At 44.8% G+C, this 16,406-nt stretch overlaps 1 protein-coding gene across 4 annotated transcripts in view; it reads left to right on the top strand.

Moving 5' to 3' along the window:
- The first annotated feature begins 267 nt into the window (after positions 1-267).
- The window catches only part of sdk2a (sidekick cell adhesion molecule 2a), a 78,514-nt gene continuing 62,375 nt past the window's right edge, over positions 268-16,406 (top strand). For all 4 annotated transcript variants that reach the window (XM_068578627.1, XM_068578625.1, XM_068578626.1 and 1 more), the window contains exon 1: positions 268-477. In XM_068578627.1, the coding sequence (XP_068434728.1) occupies positions 318-477 (160 nt within the window). In that variant the 5' untranslated portion in view covers positions 268-317. The remainder of the gene's footprint in view (positions 478-16,406) is intronic.

The following is a 16,406-nucleotide window of genomic DNA, read 5'->3' as shown; positions in this document are numbered from 1 at the left end:
CTCACTGTGATGCATTCAGAGGTTTATTCGGAGCAGTAAGAAAATGATGTCAATATTCCGTCTCGCGCACTTGACAGCCGAGCAAATTCAATTGGACTGACTCCGCCTCGCTCGTGCGGGACTTGTCCACAGGCTCCTCACACGACCGCGTGTCTGTCTGCACGCCTGGTGCTCTCTGGCGGAGCGAGCTCTTCCCCACAAGCCCCCCCACCCCCCAGTCACTCACCCGCATCACCAGCGAGGAGCAGGTTTGACTCGCAGGGCTCAGCCAGCAGCCAGGAGGACTCTTCCCGGAGAGTGCGCGGTCACCGAGCAACATGTCCCCAGCGTGGACACGGCGGGGAAGGCGCACCGGAGGCTCGACGGTGGCGCTGCGGACCATGGGTACAGCTGGTCGGACCGGACAGGTCGGACAGGTGTGGGTCTCCTGTTGGATTCTGCTGTCGGCGACTTGTTTCCTCGGCGCTCGGGCTCAAGGTAAGAAGCACAACTCTGAGTGTTTAGTGCACATTGTGGAGCTGAAGCGCACAAGAAAGTATACGTGGTAGAAATGCATAGTGTGAGATAAGGTTAGGCAAAGAAAAACAGTTCGTTAAAATACTAAATGACTGTTTTAACAGATCTGGTCACATAGCCAGAGCAGTTGGAGACCAATCCCTGACACACTCTAAACGAGATTAAATTCGTCAATTGTTAAATTCGTTTTCCTCAGACAGCAACGTGAATAAACTGCCGTTTGCCTTCACCACATTACCCATTACCATCATAACCACAGGACCACTTGCATGCTCCAAAAGCTCACACACATTACAAAAAAGAACAGCTGCCCCTGCAGAGCTGGACATTATTATCACAAATGAAATGTTGGTCGGTTTAAATGAGCCTCAATAATGTGTGATTTAAAATGCTCACCGTAAATCAATTTAATACAGAATATTCCTCGAAAATTGATTGATTTAAAATCTGATATTTGCATATTCACATTATCAGTTTGACTTTTTGTATAACATTTAAAACCTTTAATCTGTAAAAAAGAAAAAAAGGACCAGTGGCCCTGGTTGAGGAACCTCAACACAAATGAAGCCACTGCTTGCAGACCCTCTTACTTCGAGGCCACCTTAATTAATAGTGTATCAGTCAGTCATTAACTAGAATGAATACCAAGGAACAGCGAGGCAAGGCCCTTATTTGAAGGCTACATTTGCCTAAATATCATTTTTGCACTCACAGGCCGTGTGAAAGTAATAGAGCAGAATGAATAAATCCCAACATGTCGTTTTCCTTCACCTCCAGCACTGTCAGAGATATGAGGATAACGGCGTGAACACGATCTACACTAATCATACAATTACTGTGAAATTGATATGTCTTGTCACTTGCCATCTGTCAGTGGATGACATGTTCTTCTTGACCAGTGAGAAGGTAATGAGATATTCACACTAGAGGGTAGATCCAGAGGAAACGCAGCAAGAGCAAATCCTTCCTGCCTCCATATTTCAGAATTGGAAAAGCAAAACTGCAAGTTGTCACAAGAACTAAAGGTGAGTAGATGGAGGGAAAAGATTATTGTGTGCGCTTACTGGGCTGTGAATTTCATCAGCAGTCAGGTTGGATAATCCCATTAAATAGCATTTAACCTTCTGCTTAACATTCCAACCACTGGGTCTTGGTTTTTATTACAGAGGGTCATGAAGAAGCACAAAAGAAAGATGCATGTTTGACATACAGATCCTTCTGGAATATGCTTTAATAGGTCCCAAAGGAGAGGAAAAAGAAGTCCTGGTGTGGAAGTTGACTCATACGAAAGGTGGCTTTTCTATGCACTCCCCCATTTTCTAATCACAATGCTCAGTGCACCAAAGTGCTAAAAGCAGCATAATCCTTTGCTTGTTTGTCTTTGAACAGGTCGCATTGCTCTGAAGTGCTCCCAGCCTTATCTTAAGAGAGTCTCAGGCGTCTCTTATTATGCAGGGCACAGTTCCTCTAGCTGTTATTACCATCCCTTTCTCAAGCTAACATGCCGTCTGTGAGGATCTGCTGAGCGCTTCGAGGCTACTTCACAGGGTTTTTACCTTTCCTCCCCAAACTCGTCTTGCAGTTGGTATTCAGGCCCCTCGAATGTTCCCGGCTGCGCATTAGCATTGGTGAGAGATTCGCTCAACTATCTGCCTGCTCTTTCAATTGAGAAGGACCTCCTCTATGGCGCACAATCGCTCCTTTAGGTTCTTCAGTGAAGACGCAGTTGCTTTCTTTGCAGGGGGTCCTCTCACGAGCCAGAGAGGGCTTGTTCGTCCGAAGTAGGAAGCCGATCTCATCCTCGAGGGGCATCCTGTGTGTGCAAATGACTGGCAGTGCGGCTGTGCCTCTGCATATTGGAAAGGTTGTAGTCATTCCCAGAGCAGGGAGGACCTCCGAGGATGTCATAAATTAGGCGATGTACACACAGACGAGGCCCCTGGGAAACCGGAGGTAGTGCATACTTGTTTTTCAACAGGTTCCTACTGAGGCTCCTGCTGTGTTTAATACAGCTGGCTGCTCCAGCGTACGAGGAGATACCTGATAGAGTCCACAGGGTTACCTTTCTTCTGCCACAGGCTGCTCTCAGCATGCCATTTTAAAATTCATGTTGACCCCCTCATCCAAATAGCAAGTAAATTGATGTAAGGTTTGGTCTTTCTTTGCCTCTTAGCGGTCTCTGTATCTTCTCACCTCAAAGCCCAAAGCCCCTACTGCTGAAATCTAGTGTCTGTGTGTGTGTGTGTGTGTGTGTGTGTGTGTGTGTTTGTTTCCTGGCGCTTACTGTATGTTCCTGTCTATTGAGCTTTAATCTAGATAGCAGCATTGACATTCTGCCAACCGGCAGCTGCTATAATTTTCTGGACGTACGTTATTATTCAGCTTGACAGCTGTCAGGCATTTCCAAATCTTTAAATCTTATGATAATCCACAGTGCTTACAAAAAAGCATTTGTTTAAAACACTCTGAATCCTTGTGTGATTAAAACTCCCTGTGCTAATACCGGCACCAGATCATAATTCATCTACATCAGTGACACAAAACTACACACACGCATGCGAACACATCCACTGAAAGATAGAAAAATCAATGTGTACAAGATTACACAACTCCATCAAGAAAACTATAATACAGTTTTAATAGAATCAAAGGCATCTCCTAGTTCCAACAAAGGCTGATCCAAAAACCCGATCATGTGCGCCCACACACGTACAACACTCCATCACAAATAACTGAAAGCTTAATCTGTTTTGCATGTAGCTCCACAAAAGTAGACCTACATACTCACATTGATGCCGCATTGGCCTCAGGCATCTGATTTTAGATGTGATACTAAATCCCGAGCCATATGTGATGAAATAATTGCGTTGTCCTGAACATAAAGCACTTTTATCCTGTCACAAGTCCTGTACAGGGCCGTAACTTCTTAGCCACCATACTATAATTACCCACAGTGCATATTTATGACATGCATCCCTCTGTTTGGCGAAACGCAGTTAATTAAACATGTTTACTCCTCCAGAGAGCTAACAGATGTCTGCTGAAATTTGGACTAAATGCCTGTTTTCGTGGCAACATGGATCATGCCCAGAAAGACCAGCTAGTGGCTTGCACAGCCTCAGGTGAAACGTTGTGGCAGCCTGGCTTCCAAATCAGCCTCCTTGTGTGTCTTCAGCTCCTTCCTCCCGTGTCTGGCCGGTTGGCTGCTTTTCCCTGGCTGCCAAATGCTGTCTACACATGTTTATTCATGTTGTCACAGGATGCTTTATTCACCAAGATGGAACATATCACAACTGAATAAGAATAAGAACAAATATGTGTCCTTGCTTACTGGCTGCAAGAATCGAAATGAATGAAAAAAAGCCTGATTCCTTGGTTTAGAAATAATATCAATCATAATATTGCTAATGTTAAAAGAGAAAAAAATACAACGGCCTTTAACCTGTTTAAGGGGAACAAATGATCACAATCTGCTTTATTGTTGAAGAACAATAGAGCTGCTGCGCTGTCAACGTTTTCTAGCTTCAGGAGGCCTTTAATTGGCTCAGTCGAGCAGCAAAACTGTGTTTATAGTTCATAATGGAAATGTAATCAAATTAACTTGTACCACAGGGTTTTGGCATTCACCCCTTGCCCAGTAATTGCCATTTGCCTAAAGGGTTATGGTAATAGTTATTTGCATGGGGCAAAGAGTCCTATCTCCCACCACGAGTCTGTCATGTTGCCATGTGAGGGTAGCTGGCTGAAATATGCAGAAGTTGCTGTGCTGGTGTTGAATACTTATCGCTTGGATGTGAGTTTGTGTTCAGAATGTTATTTGTTTAATAAGGTGCACAGTAAACCTGGGTCTTATAAAGATTGACAGATTTTCTTTACCCAGAGACAGCTCTTCTTTGTCCTGCTGGGTAAAAAATACAGTTTCTGTTTCTCAAATTTAGACTTTCTAATAATAATTGACTTAGGAGACAAGTCTTTCTTTTGGGGGCAAATTTTAATCACATAGCTGAGAGGGGTTTTGTTTCCATGTCTCCTTGTTTATTGATGAGACTGAGTAGAGAAGCACTACAAAGGGGGAAGAGACAAATAATTCCCTTATTAATTCTCCTGGCTAAAAGTCTAATCAATCTGACACAGGTCCAGGAGGCTCCTCTTCAACTATATAGAACAAAAAGAAATGCCTCAGAACAAGCCCTGAGCTGGGACAGAAATGGGAAAGAAATGACCTTGGATAGAGAGGGGGATTTAAAACAGCACTATTTATTTCATTTCTCTTATGTCATTTTGACAAGGGAGCAAAGATGTTGTGCATGCTGCTTCATCAAAGCATTATTCTAAGGAGCGATTGGTAAAAGCCCTCAAAATGGTGTCATCACTTTCATCCAGGGAAAAGAGGGATTGTACTGAGGCAGTTTTCTTGGACCATACATCTGTCTTGAGGCCCCCGAGCTGTTCCATGTAAACATTTAAACAACACAAAAGGCAACTCAAAGAAAACTGGTGAGAAACAATGCTTTTTACAGCATAATGTGCACACTGAATCTCTGCTCTCATTCAGCTTGCCCCTCCTGGGGACCGATGAGTGTATTCTTGTGTTGTGAATAAAATGGCAAAAGAGGCAAAGAAATCGAGAAATCGAGGAGAAACAGGGGGGAAAGAAGGGGGGCATGTTTTGTCTCCAAGTGATAACAACTGGTGGTACAAATCCATTTTCTTTGTACAATCACATGAATGAAATCTTCACATCTTGATATTCTGCTCCACTCTTCTGCTGACCTCAAACCAAGCCAGTCGCAACACTTTGTTATGTTGCCCAACTACCAGCAGCGAGTTACCACGCAGTAATGACAGGGGAAGGCACGCCGATGTTGCTGTTTCACTCGATACAGAAACATGGAAAAGGAAGTAGAAGTGAGTCAGACGAACAACAAGCCGCAAAACATCTGGAACAGGAGAAGAAAATGTTGTTTCTTCTTCGCTACCTGCTGGTGTGACTCTCAAAGCTGTATTTTCCAGCTGAAACTGAAGACATTTACCTTGCTTGTTTGAAGAAAACATTTCATTCGTGCCATTCCACGTGCATGGAAGTGGGGTCAAGGGACAGCGTGTTTTTAGAAGGGCTTGTTGAATAGAGAAACGGTTTCCGTTTAAGGCATTTTGCACGTCCAGGGTCTCATCTGGAGAGAAGGAGCCTCCATGCCCTCCATCTGCAGGGCTGAGTTTGCTGCTCGGGCTGTGCTTGGCAGCTGGCCTACCAGTGCCGCTAGGGGTCCTGGCGAAATGCCTCAAGCTGCATCTCAATGCCGTTTGCTCAGTATTGATTAGGACCAGGGCTGACTCTCATTCCCCATTGTCCTTTTCTTGGCCAAATGGGATTCCATATCATGTTGGATATCACTTTTGTTTCCCAACACCTGCCTCCTTCCTCTTCTCAAAGATAGGGCAGAGCTCAGCATCAGGCCCTCCCCACTCCTGTCACATTTTGACAGAACTCCACTGTAAACAAATGGTTTGCAACAGAGACACCCGGGGGATGTCAGTGTGGATGTTAAAGCGCGGTTCACTCAAAGGCAAATGGGGAGATAAATCTTAAGAAATTTCTACTTGCGTTCTCATACAGCAGCACTTTTGTGTTTGCTGATAAGGAATTCCCATCTGGTATGCATGGCATTGAGAAGGGCTGGTTGTCATTGTAGTATGGCGATACTTTAATGTACACCTCTCTTTGATCACTGCCCTTGACTGTAACATCAGTAGAGTGTCAGTTAAGAGTTGTGACGGTGATGGGAGCTGACAGCGGCACTGCAGTCTTCTTCTTCTGTGGCTCACGTCGCATCTGGATTCCCTTTCCTTGGCCTCTCGGCACGAGCCATAAAAGGGCTTCAGGTGCGAGACTGAAACCATACGGCAGGATTCAAGTCAAAGCCCAAACACAGCCTTTGTCCAACACTGTATGGAAGCCTGCGTTCCTCACCTGAGGCACAGTGCATGTGGAGAGATATTTACAGATCTAAAAAACTGACTTCAACTCGATGAATTCTATGATAAAGTTTTTTTTAGGCTGTCACGGGTATGAGGCTATTTATACAACTACATCTTCTTTATAACACAACGAGTTACGACGTATTTGACTACAATTTTCTCGACAGTTAATGTCTTGGATCGTTACATTTTTACACTTCTGGGCTTGAGGATGAATTGACTGATTGAAGACTTAAAATGCTTAATCGAACATATAAATGAACAAAGGCTCCAGATAAACAAGGGTGGTCAGAAAGCTTGACTGATACAAATTATGTAGGTGTGCAGTACATACACAAATCAATACGGCGCCGCGGCTCTTACTGAAATCAGCAAATTAGGAAACTTGTTGTATTCACTCTTCCTCTCCTTGCTGACAGGATTAATTGAAGCAGGGCCACGGAGAGAGCCAGTGTTTGACAATGAAGCATGAATCTGCCAAGACGCAAATCGAGTTCGTCATGTTTATCTGCCCGGAATGATTTAGTATCAGTTTGGGAGCGCTCCTCAGAGGTTAAGCTAGAAGTCTGTGGGGCATTGCACTTCTGAAAGCAAGAAATACTGACAAGAAAGAAAGGGATCCTGCGCAGATACAGCTGCATATTTATTTAAATTTCAAAGGTGGCTTGGAAGCAGAATCCAATAAAAGTGCCTTTTTTTATTGCGTTAATGCATGTTAGCAGATGCACAAACATGAACACAGCAATAGTGTCGCCGTACGCTAATACCCAAACACATTTCTCCCTCTAACACATGCATCTGCACACACGTGCACGGATTGTTTCATTATTGCTAAATGGAGATTTCTCAAAAGACCAAAGCAGTATTTGAATGCTGTTTTCGGCACAACTAATGAAAGTGGGGCACAGCCATGGTGTCTCATGTGAATAGACAAAATCAGAATCAGCTTCTTTTTCACCATGAAGCGTCATGCTCTGGCGGCCCTCTGTGCAAAATACTTTCCAATTTAACCTGTCTCCATGCCGTTTCGCAGCCACTGCCAGCTGCAGCGAAGGGATGCAGAAAGGGGGAACAGAAAGAAAAAATAAACATAGCTTTGGACGTTATGAGGAGGAAATAGGTGGAGGGGGGGTATTGATGGAGGAAAGAAAGGAGAGCGCTGCATCAGTGGGGTAGAGATTGCTGTGGTGTACAGTAGCACAAATCCTAAATTCTGTGCAGATCCGACGGTAGCTAGGAAACAGCTGACAGTAAAATGGGGGGATCAAAGGGATTAGTGTGCCCAGTTTGAGCCCAAACAGTAACCCTTCCACTTCTCCCACTGCCAGCCTTTTTACACATTCACCCCTACATATCATGTGCTCAGCCTGTTAGACACAACACATCTCTGGTTATTATCCCCTGAGTCTAATTGTCTTTCTATAATTCAGAATCAGCCTTTTTTTTTACACACTCTTTATCTCCCACATACTCTCACGGACGTGCAAGATGTAGAAGAAGGTCACACTTTCGATTTTTAAAAGAGAAGTAGATTGGGTGGAGAAAAACACCCCCGCTGTAACACACACAAACATACGGTGCACAAAAGTACAAATGCCTACACACAAGTAATCCACACAAAACAAAGACATTGTATCTGAGGCAAGAGGATGCACATGTCACACACAATCAGTGCTGCCTTTTGTGATCTGAGTGAGATTTCCTGTCACTGGGGCTTGAGACGCAGCCTGCTGAATTCTGCAGGGGATTGCCATGTCCCAAATGCTTCGGTCACTGTCTGCTCTTGTCTCAGAGCCATGGAGTCGTACCTAAACAAACGGGCCGGAGCGTCCCCTGTTGCGGATATGCACTGTACCGCAGCAGGAAGACTTCTGACAATGTTGGCCCCATGTCTCCACAATGGAGCTGCAGCGGACATGTGAACACACTCTAGGCTGACACAGAGCTTCACCCACGAGAGTAAAGCCAAATCAGATCTACATCACATGTGACGTACATATGATGGCTCAAAACTGATTTGTGATGCCTGACTTAAGCGAGAGCATTACGGCAGATACGAAGGCAGGCTCGGCTCATGCGGTTTGTGAACATATTCTATATGACGGCAGCATCTGCTCTGACTTGTGTGGCAGTTGCAGAGGCCTTGGGCTAAATGTCTGTGTCATTGTCCTCAAAGCTTTCACAAATTGCTATTTTCAATTGCGAGTACGACCCTTTGAAAGAGTCATTTCCTTGTTCTGTGAAAGAAAATGTTTGAGCACATATCTTATTGTAGCAATGCTGGACATGTTCTCCGCCTGTGGGGAAAGCAGAAATATGAGAGTCAGTAGGATTATATCAGTTTAATGAAGTTGCTCTGGCCGATGTTTAATTTCATGAAATTCAATTAAAAAGCTTTATTTCCATTTCTGTACTCAGGGGGTCACCGTCATTAGAATATAGGGAGGAATCGTGAGGAGAAATTACCAATCAAAAATGTGTTCTTTGAGTGCGTGCTGTGATGATCCGCCAGTGTCTTTGATATGCTTCACAGTGAATATCGGGACTCTAAGAAAAGTAAAGCTGCAACAGAAAACGTAATCGTAGGTGAAGAAACAGAGTGGAATACGTTGGTTTACTGGGTTTGTCTGGTTTGTAAAGACCGGAAGAAGCACAGCTGTGAGACCCGGACAATAGACGCAAACACGAGCACAGTGGCTACCTCTCCTCCGTGGACCACACTCCCATTTTACTGTCGGCGCTCCTGCTGCAGCGTTATACGTTAAAGGTGGGCCGAGCACTTGTCTTGTCCCCACTACCAAAGTGAGGAATAGGAAAGCGGAGCAAAAGAGACACGGTAAACGACAGCGAGAACATGTGCCCCACTATGCTGCCGAGCAGACGTATGCAAACTCAAAGGGTGGCGGTGTTTAAAAGCTTTAATCACACCACTGCTCAGAGCCCAATGTGGCGTTGCACTCTGCATCATTGAAAGCTTGTTTTATTAATGTTGTCCAGAGTGAAGTATGGTGGGGTAGTGTGTGGGGTTATGTGTGTGTGTGAGAGGGAGGGGGGGGGGGGGGGGGGCATTGTGCTCTTGATTTAAAGTGGGGTGGAGCAGAAACAATGGCCATGAAAAAAACATTGCAAAGAGGGCTGTGAAAAGCAGCCCACTTCCATTACTTTAGAAGGCACGGTGCCCAAAATGGTGCATGAGAAAGTGGCTGTACAGTACGGACAGAAATGTGCACACATGATTGCTCCCGACGAACCCGTAAAGACTATGTACAAATCAAAATGTACAGTCATTTTAGTGTTTGTAAAAAAAAAAAAGAAGAATTTCCCAAGTCAAAGAGACGGACTTGACTGTGTGGAATGGCGTTGTTGTGTGCTTTATGTGACACGTACAAGCCAATCAAGGCAAAGTGTGATGTCTTTGAGTGAGCGGGTGAAGAGAAATCTCATGTGAGTCTGTTGCTTAATTGCTCTCATTAACTGCCGACGTTCACACCAGTTATTCTGCACAATTAACCGGCTGCCACCAAGATGTTATGAGGCAGAATACTGTGGTGGGTCAAGGGAAGAAAAAAAAAGGGTTGTAATTAATTCTCACTTAAGTTAATGATTTTATATCTCAAAAGAATGTACAATGGCATTTTTCTAGAGATTCCTCAATAGGAGACTACTGATGGGTGTTTTTTGTGCCTCATGTGGAAATAAGGAGGTGCACGCAGTTGATGCAAATCAGAAGCTATTGTTGTTTGACAGTAGGCACCTTTGCAGTGATTTTCTGTGTTATTAATTTGTGAGATGAGAGGAGGCAGGCTCCTCCAGCCTCTGATGGTTACGCACCGCATTAAAGAACTGCTGCTATGAATGACACTCAGGGCTAATGAATATGAATACATTTATAAAAATAGGCACGGGCTCCCCTCTCCGTGCAGATTGGGAGTGACAGTCACATTGGCTGAGCACGGTTGATGAGAGGGAGAAACCGCTGCCCCTGGAGATGGAGGGATCAGACAAACAACCCCCCCCCCAGCCCCTCACACACACACACACACGCGCGCAAACTAATGCCATAGTATATGATGACATTTAAAAATGCGCCTGCATTTAAGAATGATGATCTTGTCATCTCTTGGTCCTATTTACTCAGTGGACACCAACGATCTGATGTGCCGAAGCCAGCGTCTACCTCACTGTACGGCCCTGAATAGTTACCACAATATCCATCATGACTAATTGTGCCATTTGTACATGATGTCACAGCGATGGATTATTTACTATTGTGCGTGAAATATCGAGCGGTGGGAGGGTGGGTCGGCTTGAAAGAAGATTTCTCTTACTTTTGAAAATCCACAGGTGTCATATTGTTTGCAGGTGATTTATACCGCGCAAACAACACATTTACATCGGCTATCAACCAATTTATAGACTGTTTCCTGTGGAAACAAAGTGCAGTAATTTATTGTCATTAACGCACAATTCATTACTTTCAACATCACTTGGGGGACACAAATATATGTCGGCTTATCTCTTTGGGTTTGTTGTTTGACATTTAAACACTGTCATTACCTTACATGACCATTTATAACGCGCCAACGTTAACTGAAAGGCATTTGTTCTTATTGTGTCTAATTTACAAGGAACAACATTTTTTTTATTCTTGTTGCCATTTAAAATCAGGAGCAGAAATATGCAGTATGAAACGTTTCTTCTTCTTGACTCGAGAGAGAGGAAAAAGATCAGTGGGTAATCAATCACATGTGCAGTCCGTAACACACAGGCTTGTTTTTCTAAAGATAACATTTTTGTATTTATCAACATAAAAAACCCTGACCTAAAAAACACAGTCATCATACCCAACGGCCATCAGAGAACTGCAGTATCACTGCCTCTGTTCTTTCTTGAACACAGATTAGAGATACGGCAAACAATAATATGCAAATGCCTTCATCTCTTTCCCTCGGTGGGCGATCATTTTAATTGATTAATGATTTTGATTTGATTGGGTGCGGCTTAATAATCCTTGACAAACGGTTCAATTTAGGTGCAACAGCTTTCCTTTCTATTTCCCCCGGAAAGCGAATGCCCTTATTTTTCCTTGAGTTTGAAGCACAGGCAGGACCAATCCCTCAAAGATTTGTGAAGGACTTTGATTGAGATAAGTGGGATGCTCATTGGCTCTGACAGACTTAACCTTGGTGAGTGTTCTCTGGCAGCCACTTGAGGAGGATGGCAGACTGTGAGCGCCGGACATTGGGCATGACTGACACCGTGGTGCTAACCTTGAGCCAGGTTCCTGTAGAGCAGCGGCTCAGTATTTAAGGTCCAGAGAAAACTCATTGAGCATCTGACTTAACTGTGTTAGACTGCACCCATGGACGCAAGCCATCAAACTGAACTAATTAACAGCTGAAACAACCTTGAAAGCTGCAGAAAACAGTGTGTTATCTGCACTTGCCCCCCCACCTCTCTTTTTCTCCCACTACGTTTGGGTGTCTGTGCTATGTGCTATGCTACTCAATTCATTTACTTTGCACTTGAACAACGGTTACTTTAAAATATTTTCTCTTCAGCTGGAATAATGTTAGAAGTACCTGCCCATCAAACTGTTTTATTGAAATTTGGGAAAGGCATAAAAGAAAGATAAAAGCACTACATGTTGCCCCTGAACAAACTTGTTGGTTTGTGGGGTTGGAGGGAGGGGGAGAGAAGGAGGGGGAGAGGGAGGGGGAGGAAGAGGGGGAGAGAGAGGGAGGGAGGGAGGCAGGGAGGGAGGGAGGGAGAGAGGGAGGGAGGGAGCGAGCGAGAGAGGGAGAAAGGGAGGGAGAGAGAGCAGAAACATGCTCATCACTTTTTAGGATGCCCATAAAGATTCTGCTTAATGGGATGACTCATTTATTTACTTGTCATTTCTGTGTTGGCATGCCTGTTAATGGTGTTGCCCTAGAAAGTGAGTGTGAATGTGCTTCTTGACTTATGTTCGCATGAATCAAAACCAGATTTACTCAAAGGGGGAAACTCATCATATTCTGTCAGATTTGAACTCTCGTACCACTGAGCCCCAGGGATTCTGTTTGATTTCCTCCTGATTCAGCAGGGCTGCCATTTTCTTCTGAGGGTAGTTTGGCTTCAGTTGCTGCAGGGGGTCAGGGGCCAATTCGGCATTATTGAATAATAAATAAATAGAAATGCGTTGCGACTGTAGCTGATCCCTGTTGTTTCTTCTCCCCTCACATCCCTGAGCAGACTGACAGCAGCTGGGGCCTTGTATTCCCTGTAATGGCCTGTATATATGCAGGGTTTCATATTTCAATCACCGCCACGGCAGCAGAAATTGGTGGTTTAAGATGAAGTTGAAATTGGAAAGTGGCTATCGTGTCTGCATGAGGAAACACATTTGAATCCCAGTGGAGAAGGTGCTTGGCAGCTGCATCTGGAACGCAGACTGACAAGTCCTTAGGAGTGGAGTTAAAGTTAGAGCCACAAGTGCTCCGGCGCCTTTCAAGCCTTAGCCAAATGATTTTCCAGCGGAGGTCGCATCAGGGACATAAGATTTGAGGAAGTATTTCATAATAGCCCTATAATCAATGATTCATCACTGGAAATATTAATGAGCCATAAATGATGTATAGGACTCTGATGAGATAGATCTACAATCATATCGTTAAATGTCACAGGATCGCTCATTCATGTTAATAAGATACTGGTAATAATTCATGTTTTGTGTTATTTTTGCTATGAAGTGCATGTAAAATTAAATAACTGCACATTCATTTGTTTTTGTTTTTTTAAGTTGTGCTGTAAGGCTGCTAAAAAATCAAATTTGAGAGTTTCACCTTTCACTTCTTGATGCGGCATATTTCTGAAACTTGCAGAATCTCGTCTCCCTGCTACATTAACCGAATATTCATTATGGGGCTAATAGTAGTGCCCTTGAAGAGGAATGATCATATTTAATTTTCTCGCCTTTAGAAGGAACACGTTAGTGAAGACTAGAGGGTGGAGGAGTTGAGTCTGTGGGGAAGATAAAGGGGAGGTAGTGAGAGAATGAGATCAAGCGATGAATAGAGCAGCAGAGGGGCATGGAGTTTATGGACCAGCAGGGGTGGGAGGGTGGATGTCCAGATTACAGTATGATTATATCTGCCTGATAGTATTGATGGAGCTGCACCTGTGTCTCCGAAACGCCTCCATCTCTAACTGCTAATACAGTGTACCAGCGTGCATCGTTCCTTCTACCTTTTTCTACCTTTACTCTTGGCAAAAGGGGAACAGATTATGATTATGATTATGAGAACTCCACCAGTGGCCACACAGCGGTATTTCTCCGCTCCAGCAGCTGCAGTCCCTGACTGCGTTTATCGCTTTATCGATTACCATCACAAGGCAGTAATTTGCCGGGACTGGCAGGGACATGATTAAAGATCCGCAAGCAATGCATGGTGGCTCAAGTTGGTGCCTTGGTGTCATGTTGATGAACACGCGCTGACGCACGTACACACATACACAGACACAAATGCTCTGGTAAGCAGGGAGTGCAGAAGGGAAGGGGCCGAGAGGTGCATTCCTGTCATAGACATCAATGGCTTTAAATCTCCTGAGCTAACCTCTTAATGCTCTCAGATCCTTACGGCTGGCTGGATAATTGATTGTGTTTGGTCTAATGGGATTAAGAGGCAGTAGTGGCCTTGAGCTGGACACAGTGACTGTGAGGGCAGCAGTGGATTGGAAGATGGAGAATTAGATTGACGCAGAACGTCCAGATATTTGAGAGTGTGTGTGTGTGTGTTTCGAGTGAAAGAGTAGAACCACAGGACTGACAGAGGCCAATATAAGCAGCAGATTTTAAAAAAAGAGTGAGAGGAAGGAGGATAAAAACAGGGTGGATAGATAGCTGCAGGTCCATCCCTAATTAGCTGAATGAGAAAACCAGGGAGCTGATAGTATCCCCAAGTGAAAAGCTTGTTAGCGTAAGAGATACTATCTGTAGGCTATTGGTTTTGGTTGTGTTTTGCTCACTGGGTGACTCACTAGGTCTGCGGTGCGCAGCGAGATGAAAGCGGCGGGAAAATGAGAACCAAGGTGGTGAGGCCCATCCCCCTCTCCTCACCCGGGATAAAGCCTGTCCCATCCTAACTTATCAACAGCCTCCGCGCTTTATAGCTTCATCCCTTACACCAGAGCTTGTTTGAATGTGTCAGTCTGCTAGCCCCCCCTTTTTTCTCTGAATTATTTTTAACTTCCCTCCACACTTGGGATGAGATAAAAGCAGAAGTTTGTGTGGGAGAGTTGTAAGAGACGAGGCTGCGGTTAGTAATTTTTTGCTGGAGTTTTCAATGACTGCTTGTCGCCGTGTATAGTGCAGCTGTGTGTCTGGGTTCCCCAGTCTCTTTGTGCGGCGCATGGCTCTATCATGAGCGCACACGCAGCGCAGAGCTGTCATCATCAGTGCCAGTTTTTCCGTTTTCATGTCTGCCCCCCTCGCTCGTACTTCACACCAGCACCTCCCTCAGCATCTATGTTGTATACAGCCAGGCAAAGCCTCGTGGTGGAAGAGTTAACTGGCTGTGGCGTTTCTGGATTGCTGGCTCTATTCATTGGTCCAGCCAGAGATCATGCCACAGATCCAGGTTTTGTCTCTAGTGAATAGAGACGCTGCTGCAGCCCACCATCTCTTTATACTGGGCCACGTTTACACTGGGGCTCAGAATATGCCAGGTCAGGATAACGGTTGCCATTTTGGTGGGCTATGAAAGGCATGTTGCCAGCTTCCTGTGTCCGGAGTAGTGAAGCTAAAATGTGTTATTGTGCGAACGTGTCTGTGTGTGCATCTGTGATAGTGGATTGAAGGTAGAACAGAGGGAGGGGGTGAGACGAGGCAGAGGATAAAACCTACATATACTCAATACATGTAGGATTTATGTATACTGGTGGGAATATGATGGAGTATGTGGGACTATGCGGTGCATGTGTGTTTGTGAGTTAGAGAAAATGTCACTCTGACCTGGCTGTCTGCCTATTGTTGTTGAGGGAGACGACAGGTGAGGGGTTGCTATGGTTACCTGGAGTAGGGGTAGGGTTGGAATAAATGTTTTTTTGTGCGGTGGCCTTGAAATTGAGTTAGAACTTTTTTTTCTTTCTCTTTTTTCGTCTCGCTTGTTCTAGTTTTGTTCAGGTGATGGGTGATATTGTAGTGCCATATGGGCGCAGCAGGTGTTACTAGTAGCCGAGTGCCAGTCTGTGCACATAGTGGGTGTTAGAAAGGGCTATCAGTCAGCCCCTTTTTCACTCCGCAGAGACTTCCCAGAGAGCTGTGTTGTCCCTACAAGGGCCAGATGCTGCCTTGGTTTGCTCTGCTGCCCTCTTTCCTCTCTTCCCTCGTTCCCAGGCCCACATCAAACATGCACAGCCCATTTCCCCCCGCAGCTCTAAATCTCTTTAATTCCATCATCTGTTGCCCATTGAGGGCAGCAATTTAGTCTTTACGCAGCATTTTAGTGTGCTATTAAAAATTCTGTGAGGTTGGTGGCCAGGCCCTGTAGCGGAGAGGTGGCTAGTCTTCAATCTGTGTCTCTGTGTCTAACCTCTGCATCGGTGTCTCCCGGGACACGTCCGACCATAAAGATGGTGTTTGAACAGCTCGGCCTGGACACGTAGAGAATACATTACATATTCCCTACACACCAAGCTGAGCCACTCCATCATGATGATTGTCTCTCCATCATTCATATATTGTGATAACCACTGAGGCCACACTATGGTGTAAGTGGCTGCCTGAGTAGTTATCAAGTATTTTTTTTTTTCTCTGCTCTCGGCCGTTAATGCATGAAGAACTAGTCGCTGTTCAATATCTGGCGACCATATGAGCTCTGACATTAACCAACATCTGGAGCAAGAGGATATAAGTGCTGCTGCATTTTATA

This window comes from Clinocottus analis, unplaced genomic scaffold (genome assembly GCF_023055335.1).
Source record: "Clinocottus analis isolate CAN_PGR_092001 unplaced genomic scaffold, fCliAna1.0.p SCAF_16, whole genome shotgun sequence".
Taxonomy (NCBI): domain Eukaryota; kingdom Metazoa; phylum Chordata; class Actinopteri; order Perciformes; family Cottidae; genus Clinocottus; species Clinocottus analis.
This window is presented reverse-complemented; position numbering and strand designations above follow the sequence as displayed.